General features: G+C 33.9%; 1 protein-coding gene across 2 annotated transcripts; it reads right to left on the minus strand.

Moving 5' to 3' along the window:
• Positions 1-31: 31 nt before the first annotated feature.
• LOC149065255 (tRNA pseudouridine(38/39) synthase) lies at positions 32-20,578 on the minus strand. 2 transcript variants are annotated; one of them, XM_089254118.1, is made up of 12 exons: positions 20,134-20,578; positions 18,687-18,778; positions 13,293-13,494; positions 12,877-12,961; positions 10,048-10,150; positions 9,293-9,353; positions 9,036-9,169; positions 6,696-6,816; positions 6,037-6,100; positions 4,649-4,766; positions 2,169-2,305; positions 32-205 (listed from the first exon to the last, which is right to left on the minus strand). In XM_089254118.1, the coding sequence occupies exons 1-12, from the start codon at positions 20,224-20,226 to the stop codon at positions 51-53; spliced, it is 1,365 nt and encodes a 454-aa protein (XP_089110244.1). In that variant the 5' UTR covers positions 20,227-20,578; the 3' UTR covers positions 32-50. The 2 variants fall into 2 exon arrangements, with proteins under 2 accessions (XP_089110244.1, XP_089110243.1); XM_089254117.1 differs by having other exon boundaries at positions 6,693-6,816; positions 20,134-20,402.
• Between the last annotated feature and the right edge of the window lie 11 nt (positions 20,579-20,589).

Genomic DNA, 20,589 nt, shown 5'->3' on the forward strand with positions numbered 1-20,589 from the left:
AATAAAAAATTACAAAGGGAACGATATAAACTACCATAAAATGAAAGTTTTTATTGTCTACTCTTATGTACATCGTTGTCATTAGCATTGTTATTGTGCTTCTTTGCTGATGATGATGTGAGACTCTCACACACAGCGTCTTTAATATCATTCTCCTGCTGAGGCTTTTTCCTTTTCCGATTTGCAATCTTTTCTTCCAAGCTCTCTGAAAAAGGAAATATTCGATTAGTGCTGGTACAAAAACTTATTATTCTCTTCCTATCACAATATATTATTCCAAATGAAATTTGTGATCACTGAACATTCTCATACTAATCAACTATTAACACTCCATTGACTGTGCCAATGAAATGTAACATCCTCAGTTTCCACAGTCTCCGATACAAAAAAACCCTGCATTATTAATATAAGTAGCTTCCCCACATCGGAGTGAGCTGAGATGTGACCCCTGACATGAGCTAGAGAGAAAATATACGCAGCAACAAATTACCACAGGGCACTTCACATGCAACAAAAAAAAACTTTTTTGCACCCGACCAAACCTCAAACAAGTATATAAGGAACAACTTTGTGCAATTAGAGTACCACAAGATAGGGCTTTGGTACCATCGACGTAACTTTCGATTCAGCTCAGCTTCAGTTAAGTGCAATTACATGTATGACACCTTTATTGCTAGGCCTACCTGGCAAAGAGCTACACGCTATTAAACTTCCAAAGATGTCTGAAAAAGGTGTGGGCAAAATGTCAGGAATAAAATTTCTTGGACCATGACCTAACAGTTCTGAGGCTGCGTATGTTTCATTCGCTGTAAGCAGTAATTTAGATGTTTAAGATACCAGGCTTCACCTGTCCTACATTCAGACCTTTCAACAAAATTTTTAAAAAATTGATTTCATTATATCGGTTCTGCTATCTTTACGACAATGGCAGCTGAATTGTTACTGACTGCAAATAATCTAATTAGGTTGTTCTAATGCATACATTTCTAAATTTTGAGAATCTATCAACTTCACAGATCACCAGGTCAAGTCCTGTTTCTCCTTCACAGCCCAGGATCTTACTCATGTAGGAGTAATTTAATTAAGCATTCAATATGACAACAGAATAATATGATTAGTGATAGCCAAAATTTCCTTATCACTCTAGCTAGAGAACTATGTCTGTAGGGTGGAGCAACTTGAGACAAAAGTTTCACATGAGCAAGACATCTTTTCCATGCCCGTTCCTTGTACAAGCCACACAAGAGGGAAAACTACAATAGTTCCTCGACTTAACAGACTGATATGGGCGTAGATGGGGCCATTAAATTGTAAATTTATTTCATAATGCAACTTTATCAACATTAATATCCCAACTTAAGCAAACTCCTTACTCAGAGCTTCTAGATTGGTGTCCCATTCAGCCGACAGCATCACACAACTTTAGAGCCATGGACATTTTTGATTTCTTCCCCCTCCCCCCAGCAACTACTGTTCCCTCTCTTTTATCATGAAGGGAGTTAAATTTGCTCTCCAGCTAGAGAGAGTGCTTCACTTCTGAGATATAGATGGCAGCACTAAAAAATCATGCACAACACTAGATATGCACTCAGACTGTTAGGTACACATACTTAAACTTCCGGCACAACTAACTAGGTAGTAAATTGCCCATGGCAATAAACCTGAGTTGTGCTCGGCTTGGGGGAAAAAAAAGCTAGAGAGAGTGAAAGAGATAGAGCAAATTTAACTAGAATCGTGATGGAGGGAGAAACAGTAGAAACAAAGGGGAAAAAAATAAAAATGTCCATTGCTCTTTTTTTCCAATATAAATATGAACTCCACAACGGGTGAATATTCCCGCATTGAACAACTAGATAGACGTGCACCTGGCAGAATATTAAAATTAGTTATGACTGACCAGAAATCAGTTAATCTAGTCATCTTTTGAAGATAGATGGCAACACTTCAAAACACGTAAATGCACAAAACTCCCCATAAGTAAATAGTTAGCACAGCATGATTAATAAAATTAACAGTGAATCTAGTAATGAGGTCCATAAAAACTAAAGGAGTAAGTTGATAATATATGTATGCTGTTTTTTTCATATTAGAAATAATGCTGACACAAAAATTTATAGGTGTGTGTTGAAAGTCTAACTAAAACTTACTAGTCAATAATGAAAACCTACCACAGACATTTCTTTCCAGAAGGGGCTTGTAAACTCGCTGCCTTACACCTGGCATCAATGAATCAGCTTGATTATTTGTATCATCCGCAGAACCAGACGTCTCAAGATCTTGTAACATTCTAGCCAGCATTGTAGTTCTAGAACATAATTTGATTACTTATTCACAAAATGCTGGAATAATTTATGTCTCATGAGCCAGAGTAACAAGTTAATGCCACACCCCTTAAGCCTTTGTTAAGGGATTTTAACTCCATCAAAATAAAGTTTAAGATATAATGTAAAATATTTGAGTGTTTATGAGGCACATTATGACACAAAGAAAAGATCGGAGCAAACTTGGGCTATGAGAGACAATCCTAGAGGAGTAATTTTTTAAACCGATCCGATAAAAGCTCTGGTACATAGATATTCACAAGCAGGGCCCGGATGTTGATGCCGTTTGCATTTTTCAATACTTTTTCACTTTAAAGGCATTTTTTCCGGTTTTAGGTAACTTCTTGGCATTTATAGGATACTTTTTTTTCAACTTCTGAAATTTTTAAAAAAATAAAAAGGAGGTTCAAATTTTTCAAAAAAGAAATAAAAAAAGTGTATCACTTCCATCACTTAACTTGCATCTTCCTTCATAGATGGCAAACAAAGTTTAGAATTAATTCCAGGTAAATTTAGCATAAGTGCCAATTCACGGACTTGCAAAATCTGTAGTTCATCACATGATGACACATTCCGCATCAAAGAAAACATGTCAAACAAATGAAAGAGAAAACTCTGATACTGTTTTGAAATTTCAATGGATGACCATATATAAGTCCCATTTTTCCTGGACGCATCTTTCGCTGTCCCAGTTTTTTTTAGTTACAATTAGGAAAATTCGCTTGCTTTTGGTATCGCGATGTGAAATTGTGATTCCCCAAAAATGGGGTAAGCCTGAAATTGCAAGGACTGAAAGAGTATTTTCTTTAGGAGTTTTCCATTCAAACAAAGCTCAATTTGAAGACTTTTAGGGATTTTTCTATGAAGATACAAAAAATCGGAAGGTTTAGATTTCCAACCGGAAGAGTTTAATTAGGCAGAAAAATCAGAAGCTTAATGGTAAATTGAAAGCATTGGCACATATGATTTAGTATACAGTGAAAATTCCAAGAGCTAACCAAACAATAAATGAAAGTGAATTCTGATCACTTTCATGATGATCTGATCACATTCATCACACATGATGATAGGATGTTGAAAAAGAGGAATTTTCATTTAAAGGGGAACTGGTTAGTACATGCATGTACTACAAAGAGAATTTTGAAATCCGCAAATTCATGTTGAATGATTTTGAAATCTGCAAATTCATGTTGAATGATTTTGATTCGTAAGAATGCTGAATGCAATAAGATTTCGTAAGCTATAAGAATATTGAAGAACTAATGAGGTACATAAAATCAATCTTCAGCAGTCTGGTTTCCACCATCCAGCCCTCGCAGAAAAGTATGGAGTTTATTGATGCTACTGAAAAAGTCAGGGTGCTAAAAGTGGGGTAGGCCAATTTGTGCTATTATGAAATTCGAAAAAATAAGGGGGGAGGGGAAGCGGACCTATTGCCTGCAGAAAATGTTCTGATGTCCTTACAGGGACGTCTAAAAGCTTTGAAATTGAAAAAGAAATTAACACTATGAGTAGAGATCAGATTTCCCCCCCCCTCCCCCAGCCAAATATCTCCAATAGCAGCTGTTGATGGTCCAATAGCCACTGTGGTGGTCGAGTGGTCATAGTGACGGACTCACATTGCGAGGTCATGGGTTCGAACCCCATTGTCACCACAGTGGTTGTCAGCTGAAGTTGGTTTTCTGTGGCTCCCAACTTTAAGGCCCGAATGCAAGCTGATCTTTCCATTAAAAAGTCTCGCTACAGAAAGCGACAGACCTACAAACGTTATAAATGTGATTTAATCATAACACTTCACTTCTGAAATATAGATGGCAGCACTGAAAAATCAGACACAACACTAGATACACAATCAGACTGTTAGGTACACACTCTTGCACTTCTGGCACAACTCACTAGTGATAGTAGTAAATCGCCCATAGATGGCAATAGACCTGAGCTGTAAGAAAGAAAGAACGTTGATGTTTCCTAGCCCAATTAGCTGTTTATTTGAAAAATTCCATTGACAACTTTTGATGACATGAAAATGCCAATTATATATGTTGGGAATGAATGTGATTTCCAATAGATACTAAAAGAATTTTATTTTTCTTCCATCTCCACCCAATTTAATGACTGGTTCAGTTTCTAAGGAAATTTGTTTTGTTATTTTAATAGAATTTTTTTTGTCGTTGTCGGGAATTTCCCTTTTAATTTTTAAGGCATGTTTTTGAATTCTTTAGGATATATTTTCGAGTTTTCGGGTGATTTTTTTATGGTAATTTTTCAGGGTTTCTTAGGCCAACAACATCCAGGCCTTGGTCAAAAGAAATATGAAAAAAAATTACTTTGCAGACTGCTTCGTCCAGATACATTGGATCTGTTTCAGCACCAGCATCAAGTTTTGTTCGTCATGGATCCAATCGATGCCCTCAAACTTACAGTCGTACAATGCCAAGGGAATTTCTAGTCAAGAGAGAATAAAAATAAATGACTTATAGAATGGAATGGACGAGGATTTCTTACATTAAAAAAAAAATTAATTAAATACATAAACAAAGTAGTTTGACACTGAAACTGCAAAATTATAACTGGCCTCACCTGTGTTTCTCGCCTCTGAGATATAATGACATTAAATATTTTTAAAACAATTTTTTGTTTGTACATTTAAGGGTTAAACAAGTTCAATACTTGACATTGATACTTATTGTTGTGAAACAAATGAAACAGGCGGTGCATTACAAAAATAATACAATAAACGTTAGTTATAATCAGGGCTGCAACTAGATGCTTGGTCTGCTAGGGCAAAGCATGCGTGTTGGCACCCCCAGTAATATTGAAGGAGATTAAAGGGGGTGAAATTTGAGCCCCTTCTTGTCCAGTGCCTGGGACACCAGACCGCCTGCTCCCCCAGTTGCAACCCTGGTTATAATGACCCCCCCCCCCAACCATCGTTTCCAAAGAAACAATTGTTATATTGAGAGTTTAAAAAAAAGCATTAGACTAATATTTTGAACTGAGTAAAAAAAATCGTATAATCATAATTTTGTTATTATATGAGCAGTTGCAATTGAAATGTATCACTTTAGAAAATAGTAAATAGTAATAAAACTGTAATAATTAATTTCACATTAACAAATTTAACGTTGCGCTTGTTTCAGACAGCTATGTGGATTGGATATGAACAAAAACAATGCTGATTGTTCTAATGCACTTAAGGATGAGATCAGATATTGTACGGAATTGAATGTTCTTTGGATGTGGTTATATTGGATGAAAAACAATGGGGTGGATAAGAAAACATTTCGGACTCATCATACCAATCATTATAACAGAATGGTTGCACACAATAATATGGTTATTATAATGAGTGTCGACTGTATTATCAGAAGTTCCTATACATTGTGATAATGAATTATAAATTACATTTTCTACCGAGTTAAACATTTATGAGTAGGAAATTGTGCCAATACTGCATTAACATGAGAATGCTTGAAAAATAACTCATTTAGGAATGAAAGCATTAGATCACTGTTGACAAATAATGTGACTGAAATATTGCAACTGAATGCACCAAATAATAATTGTTCGGATTTACAAATTAAAAAAAAACATTTTGAGCTTTTAATGTGTCAATTATTAATACACATTACTGACAGAATATGAAATCATTATTTGCTGTGATGAGCCAGAGAAATTATATAAAAAAACTATTGAAAAAGAATACGATGCCTACCACAAGCCATGTCATACTGAGGTTTTCGAGGATGAGCTTCGATATCCAGCATCTGTTGCACAACCTTCATACACATATAAAAGAGAAGTTTGTATATTATAAAAAACATCGCTTACTCAACAAATATACAAGGTGGTTCATAAATCTTGGTAAACTTCAAGAGACAATAATAAACAAGCAGTTTTTGTCATAGGAAGTGTGTGACAACATGATAGCAAACACAATATGAGATACTTTTATGTAGTGCACAACAGCACTTCATCAAAAGCGAATATCATACCATTGAGTAACATATAACATCAACAATGAGAAAGCCTTTGTGGTTCTATAACGATGAAGCGGGTTCATTTTTGCACTGAAATGCAGAATTACTTTTTTGAACTACATTTCGGCTCCAATATATTGGACATGGAGAGCCATTACACAACTCCCGATCTCTCCTATATAGAGTTCTTTTGGGTGGGCTATTTCTTATGTATTGTGTTCAACACACATATCATATTTTAAAGTTTGAACAAAGAGCTTTGAATTAAGTTTGGACCACACTCTATGAAGCCCTGTTTGATCTTCAAAGTCTAGTCCGAAGGAAAAATTCTAATAAAAGAATGTGCAATACGTGTTTTAGATTATGGAAAAGAAAAATAATGATAGCGCACCACCTTTGCATCCTCTTTTTCCAAACCGACAAGAAGCAAGACAGTCATTATGCACCTGATCTGATGCCACAGAAAAGCTGTGCCTCTTATCGTAAATTCCATCATCTGATAGGAACCATCTGTACTGAATGAGAGAGCAAAACATTAGCCAATCTATTGAAGTTTACAGTGAACTGACCATAATAAGTTACGCTAGCTTGGCAATAATTACTCATAATCAAAGAAAAATAAACTAGTCATCCATATAACAAGAAATTTTGAATAAAAAATAACCAGGTTATGAACATCAGGTAGCTGTCTATTGACCCTCCGTCGGGCAGTATTCATCCGATATATTTATAATGAACAGATTTTTTTTACTGCACTTTCTCTACAGTGTCCGACGGGGAGCTGAATCTATACCAAGTATCTACTACTACTAAACCACACATGCATCTTGTCCATTTCTCTCCGGAACTTCTAACAAATTATTACAAATTAACAGAAAATTACTGTTTCCTTGATATCTCTGGCTGAGAAAAAAGCCATCTATATCTCTCTAAAAACTGTCCCAGCCGGGGGCCATTTCCTGAAGTTAAGAGAGGCTACTAATGCCTCTACTTCAGCGCCTCACGACACAGTGCGTGAAATTAGGAAGGCAGATTCATGTGTCTCCAGTGGTGTAGATGGTAGCATGCTTGCACGGTATGCAAGAGGGCCTGGGTTCGTGTCCCGGCGGAGACGTGATGACTTTTCTTTCCGAGCTCACCTCAGCATAATATCCGGAAAATTACTGTTTCCTTGAAATTATTACATGTTAGAATGTGTATGTATGTGTTGTTGTGAACTTGACGTGAAGTTTGTTTCTGTGTAATGCCCATTAAAGTGCTAAGATTTTTTTTTTGTCATCTGTTTTTAAAACTATTAGTGAAGTGTAATGATTAAAGATTTGTACCATTATAGGCCTATTGCTCTATGTGCACGCCAAGTATCTCAAAACTTTAGCATGTAGTAAGGCATAAGTAGCACCTGAGTGTGGAATGCTTATGTATTTTGTGCCACATCTCAAGCACTACCGCAAAATCCTGTTCATACATGTCGTACTCATGATCAGCAGTGTCTGTGTTTTATTGAAATTTTATCATTTTCTCATGGGCTATGTGACCCATGCAGCTGCACAGGTTGCCACTCTAAGATTGGTGCCAAATCTGAGATGAAAAGGCGAAAAACTTTTTATTGACCATAAAATATTAGGGAAAATTATTTCTGTCTGCTGTAGGAGGAGCATCAAGTCTGAGGTGAATGGGCAAAAAAAAAAAGACAAATAAAAATAGTTTGTTTTTTGTTATGAATTTTTGTGATGGGCGATAAATTAGGGGTGCCAAAAATATGTTTTGCACAGGCAGAGATTTTCAGGGGCAGCTCTCAAGCTGCTCCTGAACATTGAACTTCAAATATATGTACTAATTATAATGCAATCTACATTCAACACAGAAAGCAACAGACCAACACCATCGAGAGAACAAGGTCTCCGCACAAAGTTTATGATGCCAATGAGATAGGCCATCTCACCATATATAGCCATTGTGGATATGCTACAAAAAGGGTAAAGGTGCCACATGTGTCGACCTGCAATGGATATAGGTGAGCATACCTCAGTAACGTCACAAGCTTTGTGCAGCTGCCTTGTTCTCTAGGCGGTGTTAAACAGGCCAACAACGATACAATTATTCAATCATTACACTTCACTTATAGTTACAGAAACTCATGATAGATGACAGCACTACACACAACAAGCATTACACAGAAACAAAATTCACGTCAGGATCACTACACATTCCAACATGTACCAATTTGTTAGAAGTTCCGAAAAAAGAATATGGATAAGGAGCATGTGTGTGTGGTTTAGTCTTAACACACATTCAACAGGTATGCAGACTGTTTGGTTATCTTTTGCTTTGTAGATTCATTACAAAATATTTTACCTACATAATTTCTGATCAGTTACAATTTCACTGCTGTTCCACTGATATCTCTACTTCCCTCAGTAGGGAAATTTTAGAAGAATAATTTCTTCATCACTAATCAAAAACTTATTGCTAAAGTTCTGGATAAATAAGGGCTTTATGATTGAGGCTACTTAATAAAAGTGCATGCTGTCCAATGTATTATAAACAAATATAGAAATATCTGAAGATAAATGAATAATCTTTGATGTTTCGCTACATTGAAGTTCAACAAATATACAAGGATACAGTATCATGATCAAAATGAATGCACAGACTGTCGAGAGACAAAATAAATACTGCTGCATATACTACTTAAATAATGCTTATGACACATACAGTAATGATGCATACATACACACTTCCTAATGGCTCAACAGATGAATGAGTAATTTTGCGTACATAATTTGTGACATCATTTTTCACATCCATTTTGCAAAAATTCCTGAAATCGTGTTCTCCTACCAAATATGATGCAGCATCAGCCATTTTCTGTAACAAGAGGTTAGAGGGAAAAAAAACCAACATAATGAACGTGTCATCGATTATAAAATTAACAATGCAATATATTTTTTAAGCCGATACAAAATTTAAAAAAAAATCCAAAATTCTTACAGAAATGTTGAGATTTGACCTAGGAAACCAGTATTTGTATTCTCGCTCGATGCAGTTGAACCTATGCAAAAATGTAATAAATGCACCTTTGAATGTAACAAATGATGATTAAACAAATTTCTTGGAAACGTAAACTATTTGACTTTATTAAGGAACAATAGACCACTCTTAAAATTACAAAATAAATATTTAAAATTTTCAATTACAGGACAGAATATAATAAAATCATTTTTTTCAAATAAAACAAAACATATTTATTTCTGGATGACATATTTATAAACCTCTCTTAAAAATGATAACATTATTTGTCGACTATCATAACTGATTTCACTGCATATACGCAGTATACTATACCAAGGATCGGCAAATCCTAGATGTCACCATGCCGGCTAAAAAACTGCACTAGCACCTAAATTTTTACGGATGCGATTATTAAACTGGAGAAACTCGGGACAACATCAATTAAAAAAAAAAATTACAATAGCATATCTATCAGCATGGAAAGGAGTCACAAAGACCCAGAAAAGTAGGACCATTTTTCTCGAAAAAAAAAAAATGTTTGGCTCCTAAGAAATTTGGTTTGTGCCTAAACTATTTGTTGATTTTTTCCAAGCTTTGTACCATACAATGAAAGAAACTGCAAATTTGATACACCCTCATGAATTTGATATTATTTTTTGTGACAACACAAAACATTTTCTTTTGCTTTAAAAATTAATTTATGGAAAATAAAAATAGAACACATAGGATCTTACCTTGCACTGAAGTTTCGATCAACTGGAGCCCAGGAAATTACCCTAATATTCTGCGGGAGAACTCTGTTTAGAATGCCAACATAATCCAATTCCTGGTTTTTTTCTATCGGGTGAATTAAATAAAAAAAAAGAAAATTACCACCAAGTCAGTCATAATAATAATTATGTGTGATTTATTACAGTGCATAATAATTATGTCAACATATTATACACTATACATACTATACACTATTATACAACATATATATATATATATATATATATATGTAGTAAAACCTCTTTTTTGTGGACACTGGTAGGACAAGAAATTTCGTCCATAAAAGAGGGGTGACCATTAATCAGGAGTTTGAAATGCATAATTTTATTATACTGGGGGAAATTATAATTTGGCCATAAAAGAGGGGTGACCACATCTGAGGGAGTGTCCTTTAAGAGGGTTTTTACTGTACATAGGAATTCAATGCTTTTTGGATTGTTTTGTTTGCATATTTCCGAGGCTTAGTTCGTCCTGGATGGAATTATGCTGTAAGGTTTTGGAGACTGTACCTACAGAGGGTCATAGACTTCATTTAAGGGGTGCAGAGAAGAGCTATGCGTGTCCTTAGGGGCACACAGGGTTTGGGTTATGAAGAGAGACTTCATTTTTTCAAAATGTTTTCATTGGATGAATGCAGGTATTGGGGAGATATGATAGAAGTGTTCAAAATTTTCAACGGGATGGATAGGATGGTCCATGAATTATTAATATGGAGTCATTCGACTGCTTTGACAAGGGGACACAAGTATCGATTGGTAAAGGACAATTCTAGGTTGTGCTGTCGAAAGGGAATTTTTCTCTAATTGGGTTGTTAATAAATGAAACAGCTTACCCCCTCCCCTCATCTTCCCGGGGTAGTAAATTCTAACACAATTGACAGGTTTAAAAAAGAAATACGATAAACATGTTAGGGTAAATCGAAAAGCTCTATCCATACTTAGAGAATAAGACAACCATAAATATTTTTTATGGGCATATTGTACAACATGTTATCATGTATATATAGTTTTTATAATTGCATTTCTAATTGGGGGTTGCTGTATTTTAAAAATATATGACATCCATATTTGTTATGGGCATCTTTTCTCAGCTACCTCATTGGGCATTTTGCCGGTTACGGCCTTGTATTTGTATTTAAATTTTACAGAGAAATTTTACTTGCATGGAATTAACCTCAAACTTCTCCTTTGACTGCTTTAAAAGAAAATGAAAATTGCAACAAAATTCAGCGGTGAATAAAAATGCTTCAAGAAATGTGTAAACTCTTTGCTTCAGAGGTACGAATAAGTGTACCTCATTCCAGAACCAGAATCGGAATTTTAAGGTGATTACTGGCCCTTTTGCCTCATTTTAAATGGGTTTTTTTTTCAGCTTAAGACCTAAGGCACACATATGTTTACCTAACTCAAATGGTTCTAATAAAGATATTGGCCTAAATTAATTTTTTTTTTCTTTTTACAAGGCATTTTGACATACAATAAACATATATCAGTTTTTTTTAACAGTCAGTTTTGGTTTAGGGTGTTAAGAGGTTATATAAGCTATGTTCTTGTATTAAACGAGCGCAAAACATTTATTCAATTTTTAGTTCAGGTATTTCATTTAAAATCAAACATTTATCTGGTGAGAATAGTAGTAGAAAGTAGCTTACAAATAAAGCCTGTGTGTGTTAGAATCGAGCAAACACAGCTGCACTCAGCTCTACTTAATGGAAAGTTTAGTCTGTCTAAGGATATAAGAAATATTTTCTATGAAAAAAGATGAAAAAAAAACACAACTGCATAATATACCTAAGTATTTTTTCCTTAACAATTTTACAAAGGCCTGCAAAATTTTCCTTCTGAAAAATGTCAACTTTGCATCACATTCAGTTACTTGTGCTTTGTATTAATAATAGTGAGAATTAAATTTGAGAGAAATTTCTCTTAAACCCTTCATGATCATGGACGTAATACTGCATACAAACACCAGTGGAATAAATTCAAACAAGTTCTTTGTGTTTTATTTCCTCTCTTTTCACCATCACAAAGCTTTATAATAACCTTATCAACTGATTCGGAATCGGCAATAAATTGTAGGTCTTGGTCTAATTAGCCCTCGCGTGCAGAAAATGACAGTGGTGCGACAAAAATGATCAAATGACTTTACCAACTGAATTGCTTTTTCTTTCTCTCCTTCCCTTCTTTCTATACTCCTGTTAATGTGACATAATGTTAAGAGCAAAAGAGAACACATATGGCGAGGGTGAAAAGAGGAATCTAAAAAAACTCTTGTATCTACTTTATCTCTTATACTTTTACCTTTTATATTTTTTCCCTTTTCCTTTCTCTAATGTGCTGTTAGGTTAAGATGAGAGAGAGGTTACCAAATTCATTGCCAATTCATCAGAGATAATCCAAATTTGTTGCCAAAAGCTTGTATGTGAAATGGTTAATATATAGTTTTCTATTCCATTTTTTTTCAAATAAAAAAATGCATTAAATAAAAGAAAACTGTGTGCTCAGATATCAATCCATTTGCTTCGTCCCTGCTATCTGCCTCGTATTGTCACACATCACAGGCAGCTACAGGATAAGGGCAATAGAGAAGATCCCCAAAGTAAAAAAATTGTATTATTAGCATAGGCGGACATTCGTCCCTGTTCACTATACTCAACCTCTGTGACCCTCTCCCATATGAGGAGTCTGTATCCACTTATGCCACTCAACTATTCGTGGATTATTATGTTTAAGGATGCAAATGGATTACAAACTAACATGTACTATTTATATTCAATACAGATAAATTTTTACCTTTTCCTTCATTGGGAATGTAATCTTCAGGTGAGAAAACACCAGGTCCATCTATAATATCAGATCTTACATCAAGTGATATAACCTAGAGAATTATTGAAACTTTCAGTACAGTTACATTTGCTTTGATTAGTATGAGTTTTAAACATATTTAGAAATGAGACAAACCATGAAAAACACAGTAAACGGATGAAAAATCATACGAAAATACATGTTTACATGACATCTTAAAAACAGACAAGTTTATTGACAGTTTTAACGATAATCGAAAAAAGCATCCTTATTTTTACAAATGGCAATATAAATTAACAACTATCCAGAATTTCAAAGAGCTATTGTTTTATGAACTAATGAATCATGTAAAAAAAGTAAACGCCATGAAAAGGTGGGGGAGTTTCTATCACATCATGAATGACCTGAAAAAACGCAGAGACTCCTTTGTCAGTCCTCCCACATCTATGGTAGTTGGAATTCTGTCTGCTGTCAATCATTTTTGTTAACATCAAAGCTTCAAATAGATGAGCTTCGATAGTTTCATCTGTGTTGTCCTGAACAACAAAACCATCACAGTCCCATCCTAAGTATAAAAGCCTCAAAGCGATATGACGCTTCTTGTATCTACAACAGAGGAAAAAAAAAGTAAAGATTTAACTTAAGTATGACAACTTAGGTGCAACTTAACGATAGGTGCATAATGACTAGAGCCCGGATTATATGAAAATGCATATGCATTTGATCTCTCTATTTTTCTTCTCTCTTCTTTCTTTCCAGTATTAATATATATAAATGCATAAAATCGAAGAATTTTCAGAATAAGTGCATATTTTTGAAGGTTTTTTTTATAATTTTTTAAATGAGCATTGCTCATATTATAAGTTTTTTTTTCCCAGCAGGTGGGATTTAGTAAATTAATAGAGATATTTGTAATATTTTCGAAACATCAACTGTTTCATCGTAACATTCTTTCTAGAGATAGCATCAAAAGTGTTCAATTTTGTTCAGAAATTTCATTAGAATTCTTTTGTTAAAAGTATTTCCATAACCGAGCAGCCACAACTAACTAGAAATTAAAAATATCTAATATAAAAAATTTATAGAAGTTATATGCATATGTGGGGGATATTTTCTGTAAATAAATATGCACTAGGAAATACAAAATATGCATTTTAAAAACATTTACAATTTTTTTTTATTTTGATTTTTTTTAAACAAATATTTTCTCATTTTTTGGTACATATTTTGGACTTTTTTAATTTTTATAGGACTTCTTAGTGCATATTTTAGGATGCATATTTCAGCCTTTTTAAATACATATTTTATCATTTTTAAATGCACATTAGAATATTTTGCTGCTTTTTTAGTGCATATAATCTGGGCTCTAATAATGACATCCTGCATACAGATGAAACACATAAAATAAAAATTAGAGGAAATGTTGGCTGTGAGACAATTCAATTAAAAAAAATCAATTTCATTCTTTACTGAACAGCATTTTTGCGTTTAAAAACCCTTTTTTAAAATTCATTTGAGCTGTTCATTTATTCAAGGCAGGGTTGGCAGGTTCTTGACCATTTAAACCGGGGTATAAACTATGACGTCAAAAACCTTTGTCAAAAACCTCAAATATTGCTTTTCAATATAAAAATTTCCATTGGAAATGCACACGTTAATTGCATGTAATGTTTAAAGTGACTATGTTATACAAAGAATAAATATTTAATACGATTCTAAAATAATTGTCTACTCTCTACAAAATTATTTTGCTCAATATATATATATTTTTTTCTTATAAAATATACAATTTGAATAAAGCATAGCATAAACACTGAAGGGAAAACTATGGAATGATTTGACATTCTCTGATTCAAAATGATTCTTGACCTTCCAAAATTTCTTCAACTGCTTATATATGTGTGCATTGATATAAACCATCTGCTGTACTCGTTTTACAGCAGATAAGAGTTTAAAAAAGGTTTATTACATCATGTATGTATGGTGATTTCTGTTATTAAATTATCTAGATAACCACTGATACTTAAAACGATACTCTTGTTTTGCATAACATTTAATTTGGCAATGCTAGCTTGTATATGTCAAACTTGGTTTATTCTTACTTTTGCACTGTGATATGGTACATTTACTAGCATTTATAATGCAATGGCTTTTCAATTGAAGCTGTGTTCAAACGTGCAAAACAAATGCTTTGGGTATCAAGTCTTGTCAGCTCTGCTTTGGTTAAAAATACTCTTTAAAGCTCTGTGAATTTATACACCCTGATCTAAGAAATTTGTAGGTGAAAATAAATGAGTTTAATTAGTGTATTAACAGATGCTGCATGAGAATTTTTATATGGAATAAAATTTTGGGCAGATCACAAAATTTAAGATATCAAAATTGGTATTTTTCCTCAGTAATTATAATTCTGAATATAAAACCCTTTAATCTAAATAAAAGTGAGTACATAAAAGTGTTTCGTTATTTAACATATCTATCAAGTTAACAAAAACTATTTGACATCATTGACAGTAAGATTTTGATAGTTTTAATACCGAGTTAGTTTCTGGGGTCAAAAACCTAACCCTGATGCCCTATTATACATATTTTGAATAAGCAGCTCTATTCCACTTAGAAAATTGAACACAGGTAATGAGTAGCTTAGATAAATAAACCATAAAATTATATTTTATATGTTCTAGACCAGCGGTTCCCAACCGGGGGTACGCGAAAAGAAAATGGTAATGGCGGCCATCAATCTAAAAAAAGAAAAAATAATTAAAAAACATTAAAAAAATTTTTTAATGTAGGTAGAGGTTTTTACTAATATTGTCAGTTGTAATATATATTGAAACAAAATATTATATATATATCAAAATCTTCTATAACAGAGGGGTTGCTGGAAGGTTTGGCTTTCCCGCCCGTGCCCAACCTATGATCGGGATTCGTGAACTCCTTCCTCTCGACTCACTTTTCTTCGGCGTTTTAGATTTGATTGTTGACGCATGCCGGGTAATGAATAAAAGTGAAGAACTTATTCGTGCTGTGTTTAACTTTTGTTGTGGGCATTTGTATTGAGGTGTGTGCGTGTTATTCCCACAATTTTCTACGTCAACTTTTCTACCAAGCACCTACTACTCACGTGATTTGCGTTATGGATCAGCGGCTAAAAACTATATCTGTGCGGACAGAAACATCAAAGTGAAATACCGTGGGACTGTAACCGTGAAAACATATTTTGAATTTTCCAAAAGTGATTCTGCGTATTGCGTACTTCATATTGTGAGATGAGGAAAAAATCACACTATTGGTGAAAATATGCTGTCAGATACATGTTTGCAGAGGAAAGTGCTCATATAATGAGTTTAATATCTCTGTCAAATAATACATGGTGTCTCGAAGAATACAGGACATGCCAGACAATGTTGAGAGTACAGTCATAAGTCACGTCAAAGGTTGTGAATTTTTTGTCTATCCAAGTCGACGAAAGTACTGACGTTGCACAATATTCTGTGCTACTTGTAATTGCTAAGTACTTGAAAGAGAATTTGAAGAAATCTTTTTATTTGTCACCCATTGAAGGGGTCGTACGATTGTTAAAGACTTATTTGAAGCAATTAATCGTTGAAAAAGGAATTCAATGGTAAAAATGCATTGGGCTCACAACAGATGGAGGAAAATCCACGGGAGGTTGATGCACGGCGGCTACGGCCGTCGTGCATGTGTGGCAGAAGTCGCTCCCAAAATGAAATGGACTCACTGCTATATTCACAGACAGAGCCCTGCATCAAAACTGTTGCCTCCAAATTTGCGAAACGTTCTTGATGAAGCGGTCAAGGTTGTCAATTTGTCAAGGTGAATCCCACCAACTACAGGTTGTTTAAATTGTTGTGTGAAGACATAAACATCCTTCACAACGCTTTGCTTTTGCACACTGAAGTTAGGTGGTTGTCCCGTGGTTAAGTCCTGACGTTGCTGTTCGTACTTCGGCATGAGGTAGCCCTTTTTTTGTTAAGTGTTTGAAACACTTCACGATTTCTTGTCACAAGCTGAAATAAATTTAACAGTCAACCTTTTGGAAGGATTAAAATCCTCGTTTGAAAAATATTTTTCAGAGCCAGAAATAGGTGATCGGTGGATATTTAATCTTTTCAAAGAAGAGTATTTTGAACCGGCTTCATTGTTGATTGCTAGAGATCGCATCAGATATTCCTCTGAAGATCCTCTTCAATGATGGAATGGTGAACCTAGTCAGTTTTTGGGCTTGCCGCGGTGAGAATACGTTGAACTTTCTAGAAAAGCTATAATGTTTTTGTTGCCGTCTGTTAGCACGGAGCTACTTGAACAGGTATTTCCTTCATATGCTAAAGCAAATTGAACGCAGCTCCGGATTTGAGTTTGCAGTTATCTTCTTTTGAGCTTAATTTTTCAAAAATTTGTAATTCAATTTACAGTCCCAAATATCACATTAATTTTTTTCCCAATCTTTGTGTTAATTTGTTTGCTTACTTGAAAAATAAAAACTGAAATAAGGAATTTATTTCATTTAATTCAACATGTACCTTTTTTTGAAGTTTTTCGAAAACTGCAATGGGTGAAAAAGATTGGAGGGGGGAGAGGAGTCTGGAGGATTCTGGATGGGGGGTACGCGGAAAGGAACCGAGCCAGTTGGGGGTACATGGACTGGAAAAGGTTGGGAACCACTGTTCTAGACTCTTATGTTGAAAAATTCAAAATTGCAAATTATAATTAATATTTTGTTTTAATTATTGTAATAAATTAATGTTTAAAAATAAAACATTGTATTATGCCAAAAAGTAAGTTTTTCATCATGTTCTACGCCTATTGTGTTCAAAACATTATCAAAATAGTTAATAGTTAATAATTTAGGTTTTTGACAGTTTTTGATGGTTTAAACCAGTTTTTGACAGTTTAAACTAGTTTTTGATGCCAGGTTTTTGACATGACCAAACAGTTTTTTGACGTCAAAAACCCAACCCTGATTCAAGGTGATAAAAATAAAATGAATAGTGTCATACGCTATCTCCTTTATGCATAGAAACAACTGCAGTAAAAGTTTATGACGACAGTTCATAATCACAAGGAAAATTGCCATTCTAACAGACTTTTTTACAAGAATATTTTCATTTTTTGCTCAGTCAAGTTATAAAATTGCTGCTTCATCAGCACTAAAACATCTTTTAGATCATTTCGTTCTAATATTAACAAATGAACAGAACTCTAGTCATTAAATCAATTTTCGGTCTCACAGTAGTTGATTCTCTTAGACGTTTTTTCATAGAATTTCGAGCAATCAAAGAGATTTAGTCCACCAACTGAACAATTGAAATTCTCAATCATTATACGACTCACTTCCATGGTTATATGGACTCTGACCATTTATTTCCCTAATCTGGGCTTTTGAACAGAATAGAGGAGAAAATGAAGATCAACAGTGCTTGGTTTTCCATTTTAAAAATGATGAGATTGAAACCCAAAAATTATCCAGATCCCTTAGGAACAACTTCAGCCAATGGGGAAAATCTGGCTCAACAGACCAATACCAAAGCAGTGCGACTCAAGCAGGGAGAAGGAGTAAGTAGTAACTTTTTTGTCCTCTGATATGTAATTCTTGAAAAACCACCCATGCTAACGAAACGGCGAAGTACAAAAACTATACATCACATCCACCAAAAAAACCTGAAAACTTTGAATTTGAATTTACATGACGGCCACGAAAGCCTTTTTTGTTTCAGACGAAAAAAAGATTAGTCAAAACTTGGACGCGTGTTATATCAGACTTTTACTGCACTTACTTCCTGAAATCAATATCAGACTTGTTCTTTCTTGGAGTTCTCAAACAGGGTTTAACACATTCTCGTATAAGCTTCAGCTTTTCTATCAGTTCCTGAAACGAGATTTGTGAACTTTTTTGAAATAAGTCATTAGTAATAATATAGTGAACATTCAGATATACGTAATGATATAATTTACTTTTTTCCACATTTTCTATGCATATACAATATGGCAATAGCAAATTCCAAAAAAAAAGTATGAAAATTTGGTAAATAAGAAACATTAATCAATGATGGCTTTGATTGAAAAATTTTGTGAATGTTAGCAAATACTGTACTAACATAAAATAATTCTTTTCAAATAGCTGTTTTATAAATCATTATAAACTGTCATTTCATCCACATTATATGAGAGCTCAATGAATCATTCAAGGGCAATGCAATTATGAATAGTGGTGAACTATAATTTTTTTACTGAGGTGGGACTGTGAGACCGACAGAAAATCTGCTTTAAGAGTACAAGTCTATTTCAAATATGATCCATATTTTTCATATGTAGCAACATGCAATCATCAATAGAAATATAGTGCAAAATACAGAAAAAACTGCAAAAAAATTATACACGAAAAACTGAATTAACTGAAGTGCAGTTAATTGATGGGCCTGTCAATGTTACCAAAACTAGTAAAAATCAATGAAGCTGTTATGGTTGTCAAAACCAACAAATACTGACACATCTATCAGAGTAAACAATTTTAGTGCCAAAAAAAAGTCACCATATTGGTGCAGAACATGCTTCTGGGAAATTAACCTCAGTGCGTTATAACTTAGATTGGCCTGACTGTGTAATGAAATAAATTGTTAGATACATCGATATAGGCGAATATACAGTTTTCTTGTGGGGTCATGAATATAAATCTGACTTTAGCTTTCCTTCCTTCTTTTTCTCCGCTTTTTTTTATCAACTACAGACAAACCGCTCGCAACCACTGCATTCACAGTCATTACACTTCACTCACTTCACTTCTGAGATATAGATGGCAGCACTGAAAAATCATACACAACACTAGATACACACTCAGACTGTTAGTTACACATACTTGCACTTCCGGCACAACTCACTAGGTAGTAAATTGCCCATGGTGATAGACCTGAGTTGTACTTGGTTTGGGGGGGGGGGGGAAGATGATACTATATCATTAATTTTTAGGATTTTACCAAACATATGCACTTAATAGAATATAGTAAATTTATCATGGCAGTCTTTTTCATAAGATAAAGTCTTCAATTAACCGAAATCACTAAGTTCCGCTAATCTCTCTGTAAAAAGTATTTCTCAGCACTTCTTCAATCAACCAAAATAATTCCATATTGTACCTGTAGAGATGCACAATACGTTTTCATTCATATTTACTTAGAAAAACATTTTTTTGAGAAATTTCTTGAAAAAAAAATTGATTTTTCTTACTTCTTTGGAGAGATCCTCTAAATTATCAGGTAAATGCCTTATTATACTTTTAATCTTTCCCTGTTGAATATCTGTAGTCTTTACCATTATCATAGACAATCAATGGAAATATCACTTAAAATTTGCTTTGAAATTATTAAAAACTCATTTAAATTCATTTAAAATTTTTAATGAAATCATTTTAATTTATTCGAAATCCCACATCACCGATTAAATCATTGAAGTAGGATATAAACAACGTGAAACTATGATGTTTGAAATTTTCACATGAAATCAAAGACTAGACAGTATCGACAGAATGGTTTTTCTACCGTCAATTAGAGCGGATTTATAATCATTAATTTATGATTTTTAAAAAAGAAAAAAGACTGTAAAATCTTTCTTTATTGTTATTTTCGGTTTAAAACAATCACTTTATATTCAGTTATTCAAATTTACTGAAATTCTATAGATTTG

This window comes from Pholcus phalangioides, unplaced genomic scaffold (genome assembly GCF_987345545.1).
Source record: "Pholcus phalangioides strain wild (caught in Gottingen) unplaced genomic scaffold, Ppha-v1.0 ptg000040l_1, whole genome shotgun sequence".
NCBI classification, from domain to species: domain Eukaryota; kingdom Metazoa; phylum Arthropoda; class Arachnida; order Araneae; family Pholcidae; genus Pholcus; species Pholcus phalangioides.

Bases quoted from the DNA above. Each gene is read 5' to 3' on its own strand.
- LOC149065255 (XM_089254117.1), bottom strand. From the start codon at position 20,226: ATGATAATGGTAAAGACTACAGATATTCAACAGGGAAAGATTAAAAGT. The intron at 13,495-18,686 runs GTAAGTGCAGTA...CCTCTGTTGTAG, and splicing joins TCTGATATTGATTTCAGGAA to ATACAAGAAGCGTCATATCG. The intron at 9,354-10,047 runs GTAAGATCCTAT...ATTTTTGCATAG, and splicing joins GATCGAAACTTCAGTGCAAG to GTTCAACTGCATCGAGCGAG.